At 43.0% G+C, this 24758-nt stretch overlaps 1 protein-coding gene across 4 annotated transcripts; it reads left to right on the forward strand.

Annotated features, from left to right (window-relative positions):
* The first annotated feature begins 212 nt into the window (after window positions 1–212).
* On the forward strand, window positions 213–24758 carry HNRNPR (heterogeneous nuclear ribonucleoprotein R). 4 transcript variants are annotated; one of them, XM_054170735.1, is made up of 11 exons: window positions 214–321; window positions 6737–6905; window positions 9180–9298; window positions 9715–9822; window positions 10465–10578; window positions 16926–17102; window positions 19224–19359; window positions 20457–20662; window positions 21375–21524; window positions 23501–23622; window positions 23806–24758. In XM_054170735.1, exons 1-11 carry the CDS (start codon window positions 247–249, stop codon window positions 24416–24418), a joined length of 1989 nt encoding a protein of 662 aa, XP_054026710.1. In that variant the 5' UTR covers window positions 214–246; the 3' UTR covers window positions 24419–24758. The 4 variants fall into 4 exon arrangements, with proteins under 4 accessions (XP_054026713.1, XP_054026710.1, XP_054026711.1 ...); XM_054170736.1 differs by having other exon boundaries at window positions 215–321; window positions 6740–6905; XM_054170738.1 differs by lacking the exon at window positions 6737–6905 and having other exon boundaries at window positions 213–321.

The raw sequence follows: 24758 nt of genomic DNA on the forward strand, positions 1-24758 counted from the left end.
GTGGCGCTACGTCTTTAAGTGCTCCCAGCGCCGGCCCTACCGGCGCGCCGAGCTGAGGGAGCCGCGTGATTGGTTATGGTGCCGCCCTTTGATTGGTCTCCGGGCGGAACGTCGCGTCCCGCCTCCCACGTCTAATAGGCGCCGCGGGCCGCTCGTTCGGAGCGTGAGCTGCTGAGTGGGTGAGGCAGCGGTCCCTGGAAACAGTTCCGGGAAACCCCGCGTGTTGCCGGGGTCGCGCCGCCGTCCATGAGGAGAAGGAGGAGCGCGCGCCATTTGCCGTCGCTGCTTGGGCCCGAGCTGCGCCGCGCAGGCCCCGCTCCGGTGAGTCCCTGGGAGGTGCCGGGGGCACTGGGGGTCGGCCTCGCGCAGAGGGGGGGGCGCTCCGCGGCCGCGGGCGAGGGCTCCCGCGCAGGCACCCCCCGTCATCGCGGCGGCGCGGGCAGCCGCGGGCTCCGGCTAGGCCCGGCGCTGGTGGAGGCGGGCATAGGGCGCTAGCGCCGCGTAGAAGAGCGGGGTGGGGGCGTCTGGGGGTGTCGGCCGCGGCGTGTCCGCTCTGTAGGCCGCGGCGGAGCGGGCGGGCCGGCTGCGCGCGGGAGCTGGCGCCGGGGGCGGGCCCTGCGGCCTGGCGGGTGGAGGGGGGGCGGCTCGGCCCGGCGTGGGCCCTGCATGGGGAGGGCGGCGCGGCCGCGGGCTCCGTCCGGCTGTGCGGATTAGGCTTGCATGTGGCGAGGAGCCGGGACGCGCTCTTCTCGCGGTACTGCTGCGAGGGGTAGTGGTGGTGCGTCCGCGGTGCTTTGCCGATTTTGTCCCGGCGCTGCGGAGCAGTACTACCTTAACGGTGCGGGCGTCCTGCTAGGCAGCGTCCCCGGCTGCTGCCCGGCCTGCGCCGCAGTGTGCTGGGGGAGACTGAAGGAAGCTTTCAGTAGAACACGTACCGCGGTTGCAGCGCTCTGAATCTTGCGTAGCCCATACTGTGATCGAGCTGGCTCTAGAGAGGGCAGACGGCGGTGCGCCTACTCGCAGCGCTCAGATCGCGTTTGATTCTTTTATTGAAAGAGTAACGCCTGATAAGTGCTCCAAGGGAGAAACGCCAGAATTTTGTTGCAAAGACGTTGCTTTTCTTAACCGTTCTTTTACAAAAAGGCCTTTACCAAGTTTTGCAAAGTTTTGCTTAAATAAACGATTATCGTCGCTGTTATTTTTAAAGTGAGGGTGTAATTATTGGATCTTAGGAGCCTTGTTACCTGTCGGTATTTGAACGTGGCTAAGTCTGTACTTAAGCTGTACCAGACTTCTCCTTTCGAAAAAGTTGCTTGGATTCCCTTTACCCTGTATGCCACAGTAAAGAGTCGCACCAGCGGTTTGTGCTGCGAAGGATGTGAATTCTCACGAAGCTGAGGTTTTAGGGGTTTGTTGTTGGTTTTTTGGTTGGTTGTGGTTTTGTTCTTGTGTTTTTTTTTTCTTTGTCTTTTTTCTTTTCTTTGAGGTTACAATTTAGCACTGAATTTTTACCTGTCTTCTGAAAGTGAAAATAATCCAACTACTGTTCTGCATCTTGCAGTGTCATTTATTTATATTTTTTTTTTTACTGATGCAAACTGTGATGTTTGCAAGCTAGCAGAGTCTGCTTGATAATTTTGTATCTTGGAAACTTTTTTTCCCATGAGTACTTTGTATCTTTGCTGCTCAATTTTACTGTCTAGATATAAATAATATTTGGAATAATATTTGAGCCTCCTGCTCGCACTCAACTTACTAGTTTTGTCAGAAAGGTCAACATTTCCTGCCTGCTTAGGCAAAGACCTGAAAAATTCTTTGAGGAGAAATTCATCTGAGCAAAGCTCATTTTCGTTGAAATGTTGCTTTGAACTGGAGTGACATAAATGTTCTGTACAACCCAGACAGCCAGATGAGCTATGAATGGCCAACTTCAGTTAGTAACAAGCAGGTACAGACTTAAAGTGCAGGTTAGCAAAATGTAGAAGCTGCTGATGCAGTCAGTGTTGTGTACTCACAGCGCTGATGTGCACCTTGCTAGCATGTAATGTGTTGTGGTCATCTCTTGGTGATGCTTGTGTAGATGTTGAAGCGTAGTTTCTGTACGGGCTGTGCTAATCTCTTGCTCAGTATCATGACAGAGGTTCTCTGATTTTTTTCATTCCATTGGGTTTTGGAGTGAGAAAGGCTGAGAACTCTGTGCTGGAGGGGTGTGGGTGCTCTAGCTACCATTTGCTCTAAAGAGTCTGCCACTGAAATGCTGGTATGGAAACCCGGTTAATGTGTAAGGTCTTCAGAGTTGGATAACTTTGAAAAAAGATGTATTGTCATTCATGCTAATGAACAATATCATAATTAAGCTATTAAAATGTACTTTCTGTGGTTGATAAGCTATGGTACAAAAGAACTGGCTAGAATGCCTTCATGTAACAAGTAAAGGGATGGGCCAGTTATGTTTGCAAATAAGTGAGTCTTTAATAAATCCCCATTTTAGTCTCTCAGTGTGAGTTCTTATCTTCCCCTCACTCGTTTGTCTCATTTCTTCCTGTTTTGACAAGGACCTTCTTGAAGTCTTAAGCTTAATTATAAGGGGTAGCTAAGTATGTTTTCTTGTGGTTCATTAAAAAAACTAAACTAAGAACAATGTAAAGAAAAAGCCCAAAGTTCTCCTGAATGCTGTTTTTCATGCTTGTCATGAAAACTGGATAGAAGGAATAAACTAAGGAATAAGCAAATTGAGTTAGTCTGGGGCAGATTTTTTAATGTATGAATTAGTTACATTGCTTGTGCCCATGAGCTAAATAAGTTAAATTCCTCTATAAAATCAAAAGTCAGAAGGCTGAAAACAGTATTGATGTATAATCACTGAAGTTGGTTATGGTAGTTTGAGATACTGTCCCTTTGCAAGCAACTTCCATTGCTGTTCATATAAGCTGTTACTAAGCATGTTTTGTTAACTAGTCTGTGAATTTATAATTAATTGCATGGAGTTATACTTAGATAGTCTGTGGGTGGCAACCTCTGTTAAGAGGCATGGTATAAAATGCAGGGAATAGTAACATCATGGTTATTTAACCTGTGGTTGTTGGGTTGAGGCTGAGATCCAGTTTCTGTTTTCAAGATCCCAGACACAGGCCCAGATGTAGAATATTTTTTTTTTTTAAATATCCCCACCTAGGAAAATGACTATTTGAGTTATTAAACATGAAAAAGAAGGTTGTTCCTGGGTAATTTAGAACCACCTGTAGTTTTATCCTCCTACTTGTCATATGATTAGGGCTTAAACAAAATGGACTAGTCTCTTCGCAAGTTGCTCTTTTCAGATGCAGGAATCCTAGGTGAAAGGTAGTGGATGGCTAAACCTGTGTTTTGCGTCAGGAAGTATTCATAGTCTTCAGAGATACTTGTTGGCAGCAGCAGTGTGAAGTTTGAAACAAGGCAATCCTCCCTTTCCCTGTACACAGCTCTGAGGTGGTGAGAGTCAGCCTCTCAGGTACCAGAGGAAATTCTCCTTGCCTGTGTAAGGTTGCCTTCAGTGTGTCTTTAGTACTGCTGCTTATTTGGTAAGCACGTTTTTGCATACACTCTTTTAAAGTCATCCATTTCTGCATGTTTTAAAACCACGTAGGTATCACGAATGTACTAATGTACATAATCTTTTACTTACAATACACACTTAAAAGCTTTTTGATTCAACCAGTCCCCCTCTTCTAGATACTTGACTTGCTCAATGCAGATGAAAAACTTGAGAGTGTGTGTGTGCTCTTCTATGTGGCCTGGCCTGTTAGAGGCTGTCACATGGACACAGGGCCCATGCAGACATAGGGATCACTCCCCTCTTTAACCTGCTTTCAACGGTTTTCAGAGGACAGCAAAACTGTTAGTAAAATCATGATGCGTTTTCCTTACTCATAAAATTCAGTGAAAAATACTTCTCTTGATAGCTATGTGTAGCTCATGTTATCTAGAGGGAGGGCCAAATGATCTTTTTCAGCTGTGCCTTTCACCTACGTATCTCTGCTGAACTCAGGGTGCAGATTCAGTATTGTGAGAGATGTAATTTTGCCTGTTGGTGATCATTCAGGAAGAAAACTCAGTCTAATCTCAGATTTCAGGTCAAGCTTGCAAAGCCAGCAGGGAACCTATTACTGTATCTGTGAACAATATATTTCTTCTGGATGCTGTCAGGACCTGAATATTTTGACAACGATGTCACTTCAAAATTTTCTAGAATAAATTGTTTTAAGAAAGTCTTTAAATTATGTTTCTGTGACAGGAAATAGGTAACTTTTGAACACCCGAGTGAACTTCTCTGGCTGGTGAATGTGCATTTGATTTTAGTTCTTTATGAGGATACTAATTCTAGACCCAAAATAAACAACAGTGAATTAAAATGCTGAGACTTAATTTACCTTTTCTAGAAGCTTACTTTATAAAGCATTTGATCAGCTGTAGTCCTGTGCAGTAATCTGATACCTAGGGGTTAGGTAGTGCTGCAGACACTGGTGTAGTTTGTGATGAAGGTAGATACCTTTTCATGCTGCTAGGCTGCAAATCTTCCCTGACAGAAGTTTGAGTTACTGAACTGCAGATGAGGGGTTTCTTCAGAATAGTGCTCAGCCTTTTGTTCAGCTGTAGGGACCACTGAAAACAGTGCTAAACTTTGGAGTATGTGACACTTGAAAGCTAATTGGGAGGAAAAAACATGTCCGGGAGCACTACCATAAGCTCTTGAAGTTTAGAAGGTGCTTTAGGTATTAGTTTAGCCTCACAGTTCTTGGTAGGCTGTTTTGTTTCTTGGTTTTTCCCTTTTTTCTTTTTTCTGGTCTTGTGTTGTTTTTTATTTGTTGTAAAGAAAAGACCTTATATGTGTATGTAGTTGGTTTTATAAGGCAGTATAAAGGCAAACACCAAAATACTGCACTCTGTATCTTTTTTTATATGTGCATTTTTGAGAAGAGGGGTTGAGAATGGTTCTGTACTTAGAGCATTTTCAGTTGAACTAAACCCCCTTGCCCTGTTTCATATTTGAGGTCTTGCAGGGGCACTCTAGCAAGCAGACATTTTGCTGATTTTTGTTTTCCATGACTTTTGTAACCTATAGAAAATTCATGTCCAGTTGGTGGTTTGAACATGCAGTTAATAGCTGTAGTCTTCAGGTGGCTGCTTGTTGTTGTTGTGATGAAGCCATAGTCATGGTTGCTTTTAAGTGAACTGAATTGGTTAGGAAGAATTTCTTTGTCAAATAACAGTGTGTGTGCTTGTTACACCTATGTGCTAGGTAGCTACCCAGAACTTTCTTTCTTTTCTTCATTAATTTCCGAAGAACATGACGTTTGACAGAGAAGCAGTGCAAGGCTCTTGGGTGTTTCTACAATTGCCCTTCAAGCCAAGATGGCTTTAGTGAAATTATGACTTTTCTATTGGAAGAAAAAAATATATATATATTTTTTTTCTTTTCCTTTGCTCAAGCTTGCAGAGCTTCATAGGATATCTTCCAAAAAGTTCCTGAGCTGTAGCCTAGAAGGGATGGGCACAGAAGTGACTTTAGAGGTGTGGTTATGTTTGGAGGGTCACTTTGCAGCATAGTAAATAGCTTGAGGCTTCAGCATTTTTTAAAAAACCCTGTTCTTGAATCATCTCCATACCTGTATTCCAGTACTTAATGCATTGCTCCCACCATGCTGCATATGTCCATCTGGGTATCATTTTGCTGCTGATCATTGACTTCTTCCCTGTCTTTTAAAGCCTGAGCCTCATTTCATTTCTGAACTTAACAGCTGATCATCCTAATATTCTCTGCTGGGTAGTTGAATTGTCTCTTGTCAGCCTTTTTATTTTGTGACTGCTAAATATCAGCTGGCTGGCTAATTGAGAAATTGGAACTGTTTTTAATGAATTGGGCAAAGCCCACTGGAATTGTCTGAGAATATCTTTGTGCATTTTTCAGTGCACTTATTTGGAATCAGTTTACTAATTCTGAAAGCAAGTCTTTTGATTCATGTATGAACTAAAGATGCTGCAGTCATGGCTTCCTTGTAAACCACTAAGTTATATGTTGTAAAATAACAAGCTGTGATTTGTAGAGCTCCTGTTTGAGTCAAATGTGGAAACAGTTCAGTTGCAGCTACAAATTCTAATGTGCATTAAGTGCAATTTTCCTCCTGTCCTCCTTGAGTTCTGACAGTGCCATCAGAAAGTGTTTGGCTAGTCGTGTGCAGTACACTGGGTTTGAAGGAAGACATGGCACCAAGCCAAGAAAGTGGAAAATTAGCAGAAAGTATTGACATTTTTGTACGTGAAAGCTACCCTGCAGGGCTTTGTGTTCACTACATTTTAAATGATTGTTTTTGAAAGTAGAGGAATGGGAAATGCAAATAGTGCTAGAGCTCTTCTGATTCTGGTTGAAGGATGTTGTTCTCGTGTCCCCGTACATTCTAGCTGCTATGGTAACCAGCTGACTTCCTGCAAACCAGCAGATAAAGTTTAGACCTCGTTATGTACATGAAGTCCATTTTTTTAAGATGATGTAAATCCTTCCATGTACATTTGCCACAGTATGAAGAGTTGTACTTTCTTTTGAAACTTTAGATCAGCTGCATCCAAAAAAAGTATTAAATAAACCTTTTGATACAGGTCATTTGCAGCATGTATACAAATTAGTTTAGTTAACTCATGCATTGTCCTACAAACTAGTTATTTCTGGCTTATTGTAATATAGCTCCTGAATTTTTTCCAGCAGCATAATAAAATGGCTAATCAGGTGAATGGTAATGCGGTACAGTTAAAAGAAGAGGAAGAACCAATGGATACTTCCAGTGTAACTCACACAGAACACTACAAGACACTGATAGAGGCAGGCCTCCCACAGAAGGTGGCAGAGAGACTTGATGAAATATTTCAGACAGGTATAATATGCATTTCTTGTTTCTGACTGGTTATGAAAGTGAGGGCATACCATTTTCAAATTTTTATAGATTAAGGTTTAAAAATTCATTGTTTTTGATCTGTGCAGCTCTGAATGTTTTGCTACTTTGACTTCCCTAAAGGCAAATTGGGTTTGACATTGACTAATACTTGACGCATCCTTAGTGTTTAATGTGATATCTTAGTCGCTTTAGGGCACAGAGCACTAGTTTCCTAGACGCTGTCAAATAAACATATATGTTGGAGCATACTAAACTGTACTTTGATTTATTATTTTTTTTCTTCAATCCAAATCATCATTTTGCTTTTACTTTTCTACTGTCAACTCCTCACAGTGGTTCTTAAACACTGAAAGGCTGGATAGATGACTTAGTGAGGGAAGCAGCTAGCTTGTCTTGCCTGGGACTACATTTGAATTGAGTCTGCCTGTGGATTTTTTGTTCTCTCTAGTTCTGAGTGGACAGTTTAATCCATGCTGGTTATTACACTGAAATGTTCAGTTTGACACAAACTGCTTTTCAACAAAGTTGAGGACTAAGCTATCTAGCAAACTTGAGTAATGCCTTGCTGGTAGCAAGTGTCTCTGCAACTTTTAGTAAGGTTTCTTTATACATACAAAGGTTTTTCTATTTTGATTTTGTAACCTTCTTATGATTTTGTTCTATAGACAGAAGCTTCCCTTTCCTCTTCAGAGTGTGTTCTGTGAACAGATTTACACAAAGCAGTAGAACTGCTCTATGTGCTGATCTTGAATGCCTTGGTGGCAAGATGACAGTTTTTGTTGAAAAGAGTCAAAATTGCACTGATCAAGTGAAGGCAGTTCAAAAACAATACCTTATCAATCTCCAGTGTGATGCTCTGGCTCACGTGGGTGGTGTCTTTTGGAAATCATTCACTGTGAGCTTTCATCAAGCTTTCATTAGCGTTAGACAGACACTTTCTAACTGTGGGTCACAGTGATGTGCACTTGATGGTTTGAGAGAAGGTGTAAGTGCCTGGGCAGAGGAACTTGTGGGGCTCTAACACGTGTTGCAGTTAGGTTGTGTTATGAGGAGTTCTCAAGGGATTTAAAAGCTTTTCATCCCAGAATCTGACTACTTAGTAGAATTACACTGCATGAGTAACCTGAAAACATTTATTCAGCTTCCTTAATGACACTGAAGATGTTTGCATTGTGCAGGGGCTTGTCAGTGAAGCACACTACTTTTGAGCTAAATTTGGGGTTGAATTTAGAGATTTTTAATCTCCTGAGGTCTTACATGAAAGATACAGGTGCCTTCCAATATGCAGGATCACTTCTGAAATGTAGTCCTCGGGCTTGGCACTACTGTGCATTTTTGAACTGAAGTACAATTGACCAATCTGTGTATTCTGGAGAGCAAGCTGTTGCAAAGCGTGTGGAGTTCTTGGTATCTCTTCTAAACTTTGCCGTGTAGTTTAAAAAGTGCAAATCTCGAAGGCTAGACTTGTCACGCTCCACAGCTTGTGCAAGTGCATAAGGAAAGACCCTTAAAAAGAAAAAAAAGTGCTTCAGAACTGGTCCAGTGTTTCTTGGGGGAGTCTGTACCTGTAAAATTAACATTTAGCTTTTTTTGGGTACATAGCAGGGCTCGAAATGATCTCTTTTTGAATTCTGGCTCTTGGCATAAAGCAACAAAATGGCTAAAAGATAAAATGAAATACTATTTTATACCTGCAGGAAGTCCACTGATTTTTTTTTTTGCTTTTTGAAGTTGGAGGAAAGAGTGAACAAACAATTCTACTTCTGAATATTTTGTGGGGTAGAGCTTCATAAGTATTTGATTGCCAGCTCCTCGTCACAAGACAGTAGAACACCAGCAATGCTCACATGTCAGCTTACTCCAGATTAGCTCCATTCCAGAAAAGGAAGAGTGAACCCTAAGTGAAAGACAAACCCCAAATTATAAGTGAGCCAGAGTTCGTTGTTTCAAACCCTGGTGTGTAATGCTGCTTTTATGCAGCAGATTGGGGTCCTGAACGTTAGCAAACTGTTACACATGGGGTATAACCTTGCACATCAGTTAGTGCTTAGGAGTATACATTTTAATTTTAACTTTTTTTTCATTGTTGTACTCATGTTCTTTCATATACTTGTGTAGGAATATGTAATGATATTAAATGTATAATTCTGTTGCTATGGAACGTAACTTTTGATTTTTAAAAGCAAACTGCTTAGTTCTTAGTTTCTATGGAATTCAATAGAAATCTGTAACTTCTTTATCTTTAACTTTTAGGGTTGGTAGCTTATGTCGATCTTGATGAAAGAGCAATTGATGCTCTTAGGGAATTTAATGAAGAAGGAGCCCTCTCTGTATTACAGCAGTTTAAAGAAAGTGACCTGTCGCATGTACAGGTAAGGTGAGAGCTCCAGGAGTGTGAGCACTTCAGTATAAATAGCGTTCTGGCACTACTGGGAGGAGAGCTGTAACTTAGAAATTCGTTGATGTTGCTCTGTTCTTACGTTTCGAACCCAAATCGCAGGCCTGTTAAGAACTGCCTTAAATGTGTAGGTATTTGAGTGCAAAGCAAAAGCTCCCAGCTAACAAAAATGAGTGTGCAATTGAGGATGGAAGGTAAAAATGGAGTCTGCCTTCTCTCAGTCTTGACAAGTTTGCTCAATGAATTGTTGTGTTTTTCTAAAGGATTCTTTTGCCATTTGGTTTATTGCATTGGGTTGAGGTAGTGGCTTCATGGTATGGAGTGTAAGATTCAGGATTCTGAGGGCTTGTCATACACACAATTGAATTATTTTGTAAATTGTATCTACAGAACAAAAGTGCATTTTTATGTGGAGTTATGAAGACCTACAGGCAAAGAGAGAAACAAGGCAGCAAAGTACAGGAATCGACGAAGGGACCAGATGAAGCAAAGATCAAGGTAACATTTAGAAGAACTCTGATTCTGATTGCACAGACAAGTGATTTTGAATGCATTTACAAAGAATCGGTACTGCCTGGGTACTTGAAAGAAATGTGTGCATGGTAGTGATTCAGAAGAGAGCTTGTTTGAAATGCACATCTTCCTGATGACACAATTGCCAAAATGCCTGAACTGAATGTTCCCTAAGGGCTGTGAAAACATTGGTATCTATGTAAGAATGGTCCGAGTTGTCCTTTTTATTAAAGCTTTTATGTACTCATGAAACTACTAATGGGACATTTCAGCAAGTTACTGTTGTGTTAAGAAACACTTCTGTTGTGCAAAACCCCTAAGTACAGAGCGGGTGGAAAGAAGGGCCTGGTGTGCTGGAGTTCTTGGGGTACTGCATTTGAAGTGGAGAATAGTGAAAAAGAAACACGAGCTCTTTTCAGTGATCGTGAAGCATGAGAAAAGTGTAGCTGTTTGTGGTGGTTTTTTGAACTCCAAAAATAACATTTTTTTGGTAGGTTCTGTCTGTATATACCTTGTTATCAAGTGTGGTAAGAAGCAGATAAATTCTTATCTTAGGACACTTCAGTTTCTGTATTTTAACCTCCTATCCCTCCCTGGTAACTGATGTGACACCTTTGTTTTTTTCAGGCTCTGCTAGAGAGGACTGGTTACACTTTGGATGTAACTACAGGACAGAGGAAATATGGGGGTCCTCCTCCAGATACTGTATATTCAGGTGTGCAGCCTGGTATTGGAACAGAGGTTAGTATCTACAGACTGCTCTGATTGTTATTTTGTATGCTTGTGCAATCTGATACATAAAAAGCACTTGAAACCAAATTATTGCACAAGTAAAAGCTTACTGTTGAGGAAAGAATTCTTCTATGCATGTGTCCTCATTGGTCTGTCTTAGTCCTCAGTGTTCTGCAAAAGCCAGATAATTGAGAGGGGAGAAGCAGGTGGAATGCAGTAGGAAAGGCTATGTCAAACTTGTTAGAATGTGAAATAAATCAGTAAATTGCCAGACTTGATGGCCCACCCTGCAGCTTATGGTCCATCACTTAACAAGTGACCAGTGTAGGGGATGGCTGTAGAGCTAAACAAAAGTGGGATTAAAAGGTCTTTGCTTACATCATCAATGGAATTTAAGTGACAGTGACAAGGTCTATTTCATGCAGCTTGCTGAAAGTGCAAAGGACTTGGGTGCTGTATAAAGATACTCCTACAAAGTTTGGAAGAGGACAGCTGAGATGAGTCATTACTAAGGAATTGTTTATTTGCTTTTGTTTCAATCTACATGAAAACATCCTCGCTGCTTGCATGGATTGGCAGTCAAACTGCCACACTGAAAGAGTCCCTGCAACTTGTTTTCTGGTGTAAACCTTTACATTTCTGTGTTCAGAAAGGTGGCTTAGAAGTTGTTTACCAACTTAATGGTGTTGCCAGGGTGATTATGTAATGGTATAAAGTGTTCCTTAATTACACTGTCTGTTGACATTAGGAAGCATTTCTTTACTGAGAGGACAGTCAGACACTGGAACAGGCTCCCTAGAGAGGTGGTTGCTGCCCAAGCCTGTCTGTTTGGAAGCATTTGAACAATGCCCTCAGTGATGTGCTTTGACCTTGGTCAGCTCTGAAGTGGTGAGGCAGTCAGGCCAGATGGCCATTGTGGGTCACTTCCAACTGATACTAAAGTTGAGCTTTCATTATATTTAAACATTTCAAATGTAAAGCATTTTTCTTATAGTGAGGCCCCATTTTTGGAGGTGTTTATGGGATGAGAATGGAAGCAATTCTTTGGTGTTTCCTTCTTTCCTTATTCTGTCTTTGGTAACTGCCTATCCTTGAGGGGCTTGTACAGGTTTTGCTTCAGATTTCTAAGATACGTTTTTTCTCTGCCTTTCATAGAATCATGCCTTGGTTGGAAAAGACCTCTGAGGTCATCAATCCAACCCTCTGCCCAGCACCTCCATGACCACTAGACCATATCTTGAAGTGTGCCACATCTACTTATTTCTTGAATACCTTCAGGGGCAGTGATTCCACCACCTCCCTGGGCAGCCTTTTCCAATCCCTGACTGATCTTACAGCAAAGAAGATTTCCCTTGATCTCCAACCTAAACCTCCCCTGACACAATTCCAGGCCATTTCCTCTCCTTCTATCACCCAAGATTAGGGAGAAGAGACCAACCCCCACCCTACTGCAACCTCCTTTTAGTGAGTTGTAGAGAACAGTGAATTCTTCCCTACAGCTGCTGTCACTCAGCACACCCAGGTCCTTTTCTACCAGGCAGCTTCCCAGCCACTCTGCCCCAAGCCTGGAGTGTTCGTGGGGTGGTTGTGACCCATGCTCAGGACCCAGCATTTGGCCTTGTTGAACCTCATACAACTGACCTTGGCCCATGGATCCAGCCTGGCCAAATCCTTCCTTCCTACCCTCAAGCAGATCCACACTGCCACCCAATTTATCATCTACAAACTTGCTGAGGGTGCCTCAATCCCCTCATCCAGATCATTGATAAAGATATTAAACAAGATTGACCCCAAAAGGGGCCCTTGCCTTTCCTTACCTTCATTTACAGCACCTGTTCTTTCTAAAGTTAAAGATGGTTAGAAGAGTTTCAAAGATAGATACATATATTGCACACTTTTTTTTTTTTTTTTTTTTTTCCCCTCCCAAAAGTCAAGGCCTGGTCATGAAGCATGGCTGGGAATTCAGGATCATGACTTAAGCTGTGCCTCTTGCTGGCAAACTGAGCAGTCTTTGGTTTGGTCATGAAAATGCTTCAGTTGTGTGTTGCCTTCTTACCTATTCTGCAAAGCTCTGGGCTCTAGCAGCCTGTTCCCTGGCTTGCTCTAGATGTTTTGAATGCTATCAATCTTGCTTGTGACTTGCCTTTGAAACAGGAGCTTCTCTGGAGCTTTTTCTGTAAGCCACCAGATGAACTTTAAGAAAATCATCAACTCCTTGGATGTCTTTCAGTTCATAGGTCAGTTTTCCCTCCTTTGGGATGCCTGAAGCTTTTGTTTGTGCTGTCAAGAAGATGCTCAGCAGTGTCACAGTAAAGATGGATTGTAAAGAAATTATTCATATTCCACAAATGAAAATGGTGCAGAGGAAATGATTAGACTGAAATTTAGTAACTGATGATTGGCAGGACTTCTGAAGCTGTGCTTGAGTGAGCTTGTTCTATGCTAATTGTAGTGTGTTATTTTACTGAAGTGTGTATGTAAGAAATGCTGGAAAAAATTCTTAAAATCTTAACAATTTTTTTTAGATGCAACTACTTTACCTTGTCCTGCTGGGGTTTAAAATAAACCCAGTTCAGCAGCGCTGGAGGGAGCACAGCACAGGCAGCAGTAGCATCTACTAGCAATTTCAGTAAGTTTTTGAGATCAAGTGCAGACAAGACAAGGAAATCAAATGTTAGAAATGTTTCATTAAATTCAGTTGCAAGCAAGGAGGAGTTAACATGCAGATGGTCCTGTCCAGGCTAATGGTACTACAACAGCACAGGAAGTGACTGATGTGGCTCTTGATTTCTATCCTTCACCTTCTGGTGTAAACTGATACACCACCATTTAAGGCATGATGTGAAGAACAGGAGGATTCAATTGATAACTGTAAGATACCAGCCCTCTGCCCCACAATAACAGGGGCTGGGGGAAAGCCCTTCTCGGAATAGGCACAGTGCAGCTGGCATGAAGAAAGAGAAGAGCAGATTTAGATTGGATGTGAGGAACAAGTTCTGCACCAGGAGGATGCTGGAACAGGTTGCCCAGGGAGGTGGTTGAGGCCCCATCCTTTGAGGTGTTCAAGGTGAGGCTCAACAGGGCTCTGGGCAGTCTGATCTAGTGGAGGATGTCCCTGCTGACTGCAGAGGGGGTTGGGCTAGATGAGCTTTGGAGGTCCCTTCCAAACCATTCTATGATTTTGTGATCAACTAGTCTGTACTGATTGCTGGATTGGTTTCAGTGTTACTGATGGGTCTCAAGATTAAGTAGAAACTGCTGAGGCTGAGGCAGTGCTATGGCAGTGCTTATCAGGGACATGAAATAAAAACTTGAAAACTCTGCAAATAGATTGCTTGCCCATAATGCACTAAGATGACGTTCAAGCTTTGATGTCTGTATGGCAGCTTGGATTGTAGACAGTGGAGGGATTGCTGCATGTCCTTTTCAGAGCTGAAATGTATTGGGTGAGTATAAGAGAAACATCTTCTTTGTAGGGACAGAACTGTGGGGCTTCCAAATCTTTGCACTGTGCCAGAAGGATTTTCCTCTTTTTTGAAGAAGATTGTAGATTGAGATGAGGTGAAGCAGTCATGTGGCCTATATGAATTAGCACTTAAATCTGGTGTTTGGGGAAGTTTGACTTCAGAGTACATGAAGAGCACCACTGAAAGGATGGGCTTTGAAGAAGCTCTTGCAGCACTGCAATACACTGCCTGTAGCTTGCGCTGCACACAGAAGAGGCTCAGCTGTTGAGACTACTGAAGGGCCCATCATCTAGAGTGCAGAGGGGGATGCACTCCTCAGTAATGCTTTACAGAGGTGTTCAGGAAAGTGTAATTCACTTGTTTCCTAGTTAAGACTTGGCATTATCAGTCCAAACCAGTAAAATGAAGTACTTTTGTACAAGTCCTTTGGGAAGCAAAACTTGAAGTCTTAGGGCCAGAGATTACAACAAAGGCCCAGAAGTGCTGTACTTACATCCTGCTGAGACAAAATGTCTGACATTGGTTTGTTGACAGAGCCAGGTTCCAAAGGCTTTCCACAGTACTCTTGTTGTGGAACTGAAAAAGAAAACCAGACATCTGATATTTGCATTCTTTGGTATTTCATAGAATCATTAAGTCTAACCATCCACCTGAGACCACCGTGGCCACGACACTGCAGAACAGAGTTTAGTGGCCACAGGTTTCATGAAGGACACACGCAGGACCCAGCACTTGGCCTTGTTGAACCTCATACAATTGACCTTTATCACAGATCCAGCCTCTCCAGGTCCCTCTGCAGGGCCTTCCTCCCTTCAGCAGATCACATGCGTACTCACTTTGGTGTGATCTGCAAATTTGCTGAAGGTGCTCTTAATCTGATCATCCACATCATTGATAAAGACATTACACAAGGGTGACCCCAAAACTGGCCCCTGGGGGACACCAGTAGTGACTGGCCACCAACTGGACTTCACTCCATTGTCGCTCACCTGGTTTTCAGCAACTTTATTAAAGCCTTTCAATAAATCTAAAACAAAGGCACTGCAGGTGTTTCTTCTGGCCCCTGTGAGATGTTCACCTGCTGTTTGTCCTGCCTGGTACTGACCCTGTGTTCCTTAACATAGTAAATTTTACAGGCTCAGACCAGGTCCACTTGGATGTGAGTAACTGCCTCAGAGCTGGGTAGTCCTATTCCCAGTGCAGCCTCCAGCAGAGGTCAGGTGGGAATAGATTCAGAGGAGATTGTTGGTTCTCTTCCTCATGGTGGTTTCTAGGGTGTATTGCCTGAACTGGCAGAGAAGTATGGTGGCATTGGCCATTGTCTAATGTTTATAGAGTGAGCTGAAGAGACTGAGGAAAGAAGGGAGGAGTCAGAAATGTTTAGGGTGATAAATCTTTGATAAATAGCTGGGAAAGTAGACTTGGGATTGGGATTAGGGATTTTTCTTCAGCCTTCTATTCAGTTTCTGCTGGAGATGGTGGCATCTGAGACAACATAATGTGGATTTCTTACATTTGGCTGACTTAAAGACAGTTAGACTTTGTGGAGAGTTCAGCTGACAGTGTCAGTAGCAACTTGGAGTTCTTGTGCTGTGTGTTTCCATGATGGCCTCAATCTGTTTTGTCTGTGAAAGCTGCACGTGGGCTCATGGGTTTTGGAATTAAATGTTCTAGATGGGATGACAAAGGGAATTGTGATGTCCTGACAATCCCTACTGTTCTGTAGGGATTTCTGAACTTTCTGGGGAGGTGACAGGAGGAGAGCCTGTTGGCTCTGCCTTTACATTTTCACACAGTATGATAAATACTTTGGGTTTTTTCCCCCAATAGCAAATAAATCTTGGTCAGTTGGCATTCACACTGAACTCAGAGAGGCTAAGCTAAGTGAAAGTAGTGTTCTGGAAGCTGAATTTAAGGCATCTAAAGGTTCTAGCTTTCCTTTTGGGGGAAAATAATTTGTTTTGCACACTTTTAAAATGAGAGTCATTAAGCTGTCTTCATGGGTTTGCTGGTGTCAGTGCTTATGTGGGCATTCCAGGTGCCTTTAGCCTTGAATTGTCTGCTGGTCCTTCAGCACCAGCTGTGACTAGCAAGGCTTTGCCTGAATGGCAAAGGCTTTAATGCAAAAAGTTCTTCCAAGTTAAAAATAAATAGAATTTGATCTTTATGGGGGTTTGAAATACTTTGCTTGTATTAGCTATTCAGAGCTTTTGACAATTCAGAGGAGAGCTGCAATGATTAAATGATTAGGGGGTGGAGACCTGCCTCAGCTGAAGAGATTCAGCTCCTTACCAGACCTTTACCACAGTTCATTGTCATTGCTCTGTGCAAGCTACAAGATAAGAGGTCTCCAGGTTTTCTCTGATGTTCAAACATTTTATTGGTGGAAGCTGAAACAAATGCAGACTAGAAATAAGACTGCAGTGTATATTAAAAGTTGAAAGTGTGCATTGGGCAATGTAAGGATTTGTGCAGACTTCTTCTGTCTCTGTAGCTTTCCAGTGAAGATTGAATTACAGAATGACTCAGATGAGCAGGGAAGTGCTCCACCTGCCTTAACCTGCATACCCAGCTAGGTAGCCTGTAAGGTCTTAGTTTTTAATTGCCAAAATTCTGACCAGGTAAGAGCCATTTACCTCTTCAGTGGTGGAAATGTTTCTTCAATACAAGTTACAAACCCAGGTTTTCCATAGGTCAAACCCAGTACTGAGAGCAGGAGGTGTGTTAGGCTTGGGAGGGCATCTACTAATGCTGTCTGCAGTTATGGCTACAGTGTTTCTGCTGTGGTGGTTTATACTGCAGTGGTCTTCCTTTCCCAGGAGCTTCCAATGTTAAAAGTAAGTCTGGATTTTTGAAGAAGCTTGGTTTAAGTGTCCTCTTCCTTTTTAGGTTTTTGTTGGTAAGATTCCCCGAGACCTGTATGAAGATGAGCTGGTGCCACTCTTTGAGAAGGCTGGCCCCATCTGGGACCTGCGCCTCATGATGGATCCTCTTTCTGGTCAAAACAGAGGCTATGCTTTCATTACTTTTTGTAGTAAAGATGCAGCACAGGAAGCAGTCAAACTGGTGAGTAACTTACTTGCAGGCTGGCCAAGATAATGCAAATAGCAAGCAGGTTGGTGATCTCTCAAATAATGAAGTCTTTAGAGCATACATTAACAGACTCAGTTTAACTTCCTCAATGTGATACCCTCCAATAATGTTCTGCTTCTAGGACCACACTCTGCTGTAGCCTCCTGCAGTCTGTTGGAGTACCTGGGTGTCCTGGGAACAGTTTACATTATTACCACTGGAAAAATGCTTCCCTGTTCTTTACCATCCTTCCTAGGAAAAGAGCTGATTAAATGTGCTTTGTTTTGCTGCTGCCATGGAGGAGGTCTCTAACTTGCTCGTTCCGGTTCACAATGCCCTTTAATTCTTTCCAGTGGCAGTCATGGGGTCTGCTTACTATGTGGACACCTGACTTAGGCTGTGCTGAGGTGGCTTAGCAAAGGACACAATGCAAGCCCAAGAGAGTTAACATGAGAGACAGCAGCCTGACTGGTGCCCTGCTGCATTTGGCCTTGCCTCTGCCTGAGAGGAGCCAGCAGAATTAGGCAGATCAAAGTGTGTCTCACAAAGATTTTGGGGTTGGCTGTGGAATGCTGCTTGCACTTTGAAGCAAATCAGGTGAAATGCTCTTTGTCATTTGCCTTGGCAGAATTCAGCTGATCCTGTATGAGAGAGAGAGGGAGACTAGTGAAGCTATGGGACAAACTTTAAAGTACTTCCTACTGTATTGTAAAGGCTTCATAAGGGCTTTCTGCCTCTAACTGTTTGGGCTTTTGTTCCTCAGATACTTTCCTGTGTTTGGAAACAGTTGCAGTTTTGTTAGGCATTTCTGGGGCTGGAAGTGGTCTGTCCACGCTTGAGGCTGTGTTTCCTTTCTGGAACCTACTTGTGTGTTTCCTGAATGTTTTTGCAGCTGATTGCCTCTGGGACTCAGTGTTTGAAGGTGGTGGATATGAGTTACTGTCACTAAGGAGGAAAAATTGTTTTGAAACTTTCACTTTATTTTTTTTTTTTACCAGATAGAAGATGCTCAGAGCTGTTACCTTAAATTTTTATTGATAGAGGGAGATGAAGGGGAGGGTACTGAAGTAAGAGGAGATGTAGCAAGAGATCTGCCACTGATGGTGACATTTTCTTTCAGAAAAACACATTTGAAATCTTGTAGATGAAGCAAAACTCTGAAATGTTTTTGTCTTCCTTAAAGTGATCTTGTTTGGCCTGTGGTAGCTTAATGTTATCCTGGTTCTTGTCAATTACAAAGGTTAGTGACAGTGTTGTGCTGCCATCTTCATGGCTGTGCCTCAGCTAAACAAAGGCTGAAAACTTAGTTTTAAAGAATTGGGTGAGATTTTCAGGAGCTGGCTGATGATCAAATGTCCATTCTCTAAGGTTGTGGTTGAATATCTTACCTAAACCAGAAGTGATGTGTGTTTTGAAGGGGTTTTATGGGAGGGGTTATTTTGTTTGCTTTCTTTTAAGCTGAACCCTTGTATCTTCAAAGACCTATCAGGGTGGTGGTGTTCAGGGGAATCCAGCTGTAGGCACAAGTCTGAAGCAGTGGGCTCAGGTTATTTAAATGGGAACCTTTAAATTTCACAGAAGATCTACAAAGGCCTCTAGCATTTACAAGGTCCCTGCTTCAGGGTTGGGAGGTGGTGGTGGGATCAAGGTCATGCACTGATGGAGACTTGAGTATCTCCCAGCAAATGTGCTCAGTGCTGAAAGCTCTTGGAGAGCTCCCAGAATCTCTAATACTCTGTGCTTGCTTCTTAATAACAGCAGCAACAGTTGATACTGAGCCCCAGCACAGGAAGCAGTCACAGACTAGGAAGGTCTCTCACATCTGGGACAAGCAGTGGGTGAATGAGTGGAGGCTGTGCAGTTTGGATGTTCAGGGTTGTTCCTTCTCTATCGGTTTCTTTGCAGCTTTCCCTTAGAACTTTGGACATTCCTGTGCTTTGCAGTGTTCTTCCAAGGGAAAGCAGACCCCAGACCTACAGTTTTAGTAATCCTCTTGCCATGTGCTGTGTATAAAAGTGGTGGAACATGAAGAAAATAGCTGATTTGATAGTTTTGGGGATCTTTTTATCCAGATTGATGTGGGTAAAGCAAATGAATGGCTTTTTATCTTCTCAGTGTGACAATTATGAAATCCGTCCTGGGAAGCACCTTGGAGTGTGCATCTCTGTGGCTAACAACAGGTTATTTGTTGGGTCAATTCCAAAGAACAAGACTAAGGAAAACATATTGGAAGAGTTCAATAAAGTCACAGGTAAGACTTTCTTGGTGAGAGTTCAACATTGATCCCAGAATACCCTTCAGGTCCTTTGTTTTGTAGGTCTGGGTATTTGACAGAGGTGTTTAGCTCTCATTTAAACTGCTCCCAGGTTGGATGCCAAATTCTTGTCTGGTAGAAATTTTACAGCTCAGGTATCTTTTAGGTCTAGTTGACAGATTCTTAAACGAATGATGTTGTAGGTTTACAAATTGAGATGGAAACAGCACAAACTCAGAGAAGATGTGAAGGTCCTAGTTGTGTTACCTGTTGCAGCTTCCTGTTGGAAGGTTGTGCATTCCTAGCTGGATCTGCAGCAGATTCTGCTTTCACAGCTGAGAAGTTTTTGGGAAGCCTCAAATAAACATACTGATAAATGATGGGGTGGAGAGAGTGCCAAGTAATTGTAAAGGGAATGCTACTGTAGAAATAATGACAGATGAATCTCTGTCCCAATCCATCAGTGTTATTCCCCAGTGTATGCAGCAAGTAGGAGGAAGGGATGTCAGCTCAGTGACAGCAGAAGGATGCTTCTACTTTAAATGAGAGAATGAGGTTCTTGGTCACTGGCTTTTGCTCCTGTAGGAAAGTTTTAACTTGCTGCTTCTTTTTAAGGATTGCTATTTATAAGTACTTCAGGGAAGTGGTGAAAACAGAAGGTGAACATTAATTTAGTTCTCTCCCCTCTTTGGAGAAATGTGGAAGAAATTCTTTGCAGCTTCCCCTGGAGGCAGGAGTGATGCCACATAGTAATGCTGACTGCTTCTCAAAAATGTAGAAGTGCTAAAACAAAATACAGGAAACTTACACAGTGTGAACTGTTCAGGTTGGTGTTTTGCAAGGCCTAATGGTCAGGTAAGTTCATTCTGCAGAGTTTTCACCTGCTGGATAGCCTGTTTGTGAGTGAATTGGATGGAAAGCTGTTATTTGGGTTGCTTTTCTTCTGCTCCATCCTGCTTTCAGCAGCTAGATTGAAGGCTGTGTGTTACAAAAAACAAGGGAAGGCATTTTAGAACAGGCTCTGGATTGGGTTTTGTTTACTTTTGTTTGTTTGTTTTCCTTTTGAAGCTGAATACTAAAGACCTGTTTTTCAGAGGGTTTGGTGGATGTAATCTTATATCATCAACCTGATGATAAGAAGAAGAATCGAGGATTCTGCTTCTTGGAATATGAGGATCACAAGTCAGCAGCTCAAGCTCGCCGCCGCCTGATGAGTGGGAAAGTAAAAGTCTGGGGAAACGTTGTGACGGTGGAATGGGCTGATCCAGTAGAGGAACCTGACCCAGAAGTCATGGCAAAGGTAAATACTGAACAGGATGCCCTCGTGCTTCAGGACAAATGGCCGTGTGCCACAGTGACAAAGATTTGCTCCAGCTAAGCAATAGTAGTTTTAAGGCAGAAAAAGCTATTAGAGGGCATTCTTGTATTGAACCAGGTAAGCTAGCGTGATCTGAGCACTGCAGGTGAGTGGCTTTTGGGAAGGTGCTGGTGTAAGCTGCCCTTCACCTTTGAACTGGTAGTGTGCAGGGCTGCCCTGCCTTGGCACAGCAGGCTGCTCATGAACATGAGGTGGGTATTCTGCCAAATTGTATCCAGGGTGAGGTGAAGGTCAAGTGCAGTGTAGGGAACAACAGCCTTTTTATTCCTGTGTTCCGGGATAATTCTTTGCTGCTCTTGACCTGTTAGTAAAACTTTACTGGGATTTGTAGCATCCCAGAAACAGCAAATCAAAATTGGATATTCTTCTGGTCATGGGGGAAAAAAAAAATCTGTGGAAGGAGAGAAGTTGTAGGAACTTCATACAGGTGACTACAAGGTGGTGGGGGGTGGTTTTGGGTTTGTGGTTTGTTGGGTTTTTTAAAAACTAGTGCTGAATTCCCAAGGTCAGCCAGAACTTGGATGCAGAGAGGAAGGCATCACATCTTACCAGTTTCTGTTAAGTTTCCTTTTGTGTTTGACTCAGAGATTGCATCTTTTCATTCTCATGGGTTTGGTTTTTTTTGCTTCACCAGGTTAAAGTTTTATTTGTAAGAAACTTGGCCACTACTGTGACAGAGGAAATTCTTGAGAAATCGTTTTCTGAATTTGGAAAGCTGGAAAGAGTAAAGAAGTTGAAGGATTATGCCTTTGTTCATTTTGAGGACAGAGGTGCAGCAGTGAAGGTAGGTTGATTTGTCTTTCCCAGCTAAATTGATGTCAGCAGTTTCTTTTGTACAAGTGGTTTAAAGACCTCTCTTTAGACTGAATATCTCTAGCTAAGACATTTGTAGAGCCCATGTGATAGGGTTCCCCTTGTGACAACTGTAACACTAATGATTTTGTTCATATGATTTCAGTAGCTAGGAGGATGTGAGACTTGCAAAGGACAAAACTGTAGCAAGTTAACAAGTAGACTGGAAAAGAGCTATAGACCAGTGCAGGAGTCTAGAGAAGAGGAAAAAAACCCAACCTAGTCAATTATTCTGAGGAAACACAGACAGAAGGTATTGGTTGTCTCTCCAAGACCCCTGTTAAAAGGCTGTGTGTAGCTTTGGAGTGCCAGAAGTATTGAACAGAAATTGCAAGGGGAGAAGAATGGCACTAGCAGCTCTCTTAATGTATTGCCTGTTTTTAACTCTCTGTTCTCCCTACAAGGTTTCCTTTAAAAGACTTCTTAAACATTGGAGGTCATTACTGTAAGCTCCAAAGGCATCTTCTGTTGTTTCTAAGAGCAGCTGAAGGTCATGAATCTCTGCTTGTACTTCAGTGGATTGAAATTGATAGAAATGACTCCACATGCTTTTTAAATCCATAATTTATGGGGTGAAGAAGGAGGGGAAGAAGTGTTCTGCACCTGGGTGTCTTGAGCTAGCATTGTGCATGTGATGTATGTGGCTACACAGATCCAAGGCTCTTGAGTCAACTGTTTGCAGCTTTTTATAACAATTTAATCACTTAACATTTTCCTACCCACCCAAAGAAGGCTTAGAATACTCTTGACTTTGGCTTTAGGATGAATGCCACTCATTTAATGGAGCTGAAGTCTGTTTTGGGTAGGTTTAGACCATGTTCAAAAGAGGGTAAGATCTTGTTAGCAGAGAGGGTAGGTCAGCAGTACTTCTGCCAATGGTTTGTTGTAGTGTGTCTTTAAATATCCTCCAGTCCCTGCCCAGCAGGCCTTACTGCTGAGTGCTCTTATCCAAGAGCAGCTGAAAACTTGTAGCAGAGGAGAGAGATCAAAGACAGCACAGCATAGCATCTTTTGATGCTCATCTCTGCAGTACTACCTGGACCACCAGCTGGAATTCTCACATCTCCCCCCCTGTGACTGCTTTATGGCTACTGCATTTGTTTGTGAATTTGACAAGAGATTTTTTGTATATGGCTGTGTTGGTTTTTTTAATGGAAACTGGAATGCATGGAATTGGTTCACTGATTCCAGTGCCTGCTTATCTTCATGCCTTCTTTGAAATAAATAACCATGATCCCTCATGCTCTTGAGGCATATAGCTGTACAGACATGGAAAGTTTGTGTTAATGCAAACGGTAACACCTGGAAATGTTAAATGTCAAGCAGATAACTGCGGGTGAAGAGCTGTGGGGGAGAGCATGTATGTGTGTGGTGATCTGTGTCTGCATTTGAGACAAATGACATCACTTCTGCTGGAGGATTCTGGCCTCCCTTGAGGAGATCACCGGGTTTCAGTAACGTTGTTGTTGTCCTTAAGTATACATCCTCAGCAGTAGATTTCATCAGAGGCACTCATGCAGCACACTGAGCCAGCTAGGAAGCCTGCATATAGTAGTGCTCTTTTCCTCCCTGTATGTCTGAGCACTCTCTAGAGGGTATAGGAACATAAAGTGATGGTAGTATGTCTGATTAAAAAAACAAATACAATGTTTTAATCCCATTCCTTTACCTTATGAGATAGAGGTCTTTTTTTTTTTTTACTTAAATGCTGTTTCTGTAACTGCTGAAAACAGTGGGCCTTGAGAGAATGCTGCCTGAGATCTTGTTGAAGTGTCACAGGAGCCGTGCCTGTGGCATAGTTTGGCCTGGAGCAGCCTAACCATCTCCATCTTGTTTGTTTCAGTAGGTTTTAGCTTCCTTTTGAATGGAAAGAAGTTGTTAAATGTTTCTCTTTTGATTGTTTTACAGGCTATGAATGAAATGAATGGGAAAGAGATAGAAGGGGAAGAAATTGAAATAGTGTTAGCAAAGCCACCGGACAAGAAAAGGAAAGAGCGTCAGGCAGCCAGACAGGCCTCCAGGAGCACTGCGTGAGTGTCCCTTCCTGCACTACCACTCTGCTGCAGACCAGGTGCTGCTGTCAGAGGGGAGATAGGTTGGAAGAGCCTGAAGGGCTTCTCTGTGTGTTGGGGGGTGTTAATGGACCAGAGGGAATGTCTGCTGTTTGGGAGCCTTCTGAAGATCAGTAACTGCATGTTTCTTTCTCTTACTAGGTATGAAGACTATTATTACTATCCTCCACCTCGCATGCCACCTCCTATTAGAGGCAGAGGCCGTGGAGGCAGAGGTGGCTATGGCTACCCCCCAGATTACTATGGCTATGAAGATTACTATGATGATTACTATGGCTATGACTATCATGACTACCGTGGTGGCTACGAAGATCCCTATTACGGCTACGATGATGGCTATGCTATAAGAGGAAGAGGAGGAGGAGGAAGGGGTGGGAGAGGTGCCCCTCCACCACCTAGGGGGCGGGGAGCACCACCACCAAGAGGTAGAGCTGGCTATTCACAGAGGGGGGCACCCATGGGACCGCCGAGAGGAGCCAGGGGTGGGAGAGGGGGTCCTGCACAGCAGCAGAGAGGACGCGGTGCTCGTGGAGCCAGGGGCAACCGTGGGGGCAACGTAGGAGGCAAGAGAAAGGCAGATGGGTACAACCAGCCCGATTCCAAGCGCCGCCAGACCAACAACCAGCAGAACTGGGGCTCCCAACCCATCGCTCAGCAGCCGCTCCAGCAAGGTGGTGACTATGCCGGTAACTATGGTTACAATAATGACAACCAGGAATTTTATCAGGATACTTATGGGCAACAGTGGAAGTAGACAAGTGAGGAGGGATTTGAGAGGGTATTGGAAAGATAGAATTGGTTCTAGCTCTACATCCTTCAAAACAAAATTGGCTTAATGTTCATCCTTCCGTAGCGATTGGCTGCCACCTGTGCTGGCTGAAGAATCTCTCTCGTGTATATACTCCAGGCTCTTAGGTTTCTTTTTTCATAACGCACTTGGACGTTCCTGGGCTTGCAGAATTTCCTGAACTCCATACGGGGTTTCAACGCTTTTATCATTTTAGGCTTCATTTTAGCAGTTTAAAAGCAGGAATGGCACACTGTTCAATCATGATTTTGCAGAACCTCTGGTTTTTGGACAGGTTTTTTGTTTT

The sequence above is a fragment of the Dryobates pubescens genome, chromosome 20, assembly GCF_014839835.1.
Source record: "Dryobates pubescens isolate bDryPub1 chromosome 20, bDryPub1.pri, whole genome shotgun sequence".
In the NCBI taxonomy this organism is placed as follows: domain Eukaryota; kingdom Metazoa; phylum Chordata; class Aves; order Piciformes; family Picidae; genus Dryobates; species Dryobates pubescens.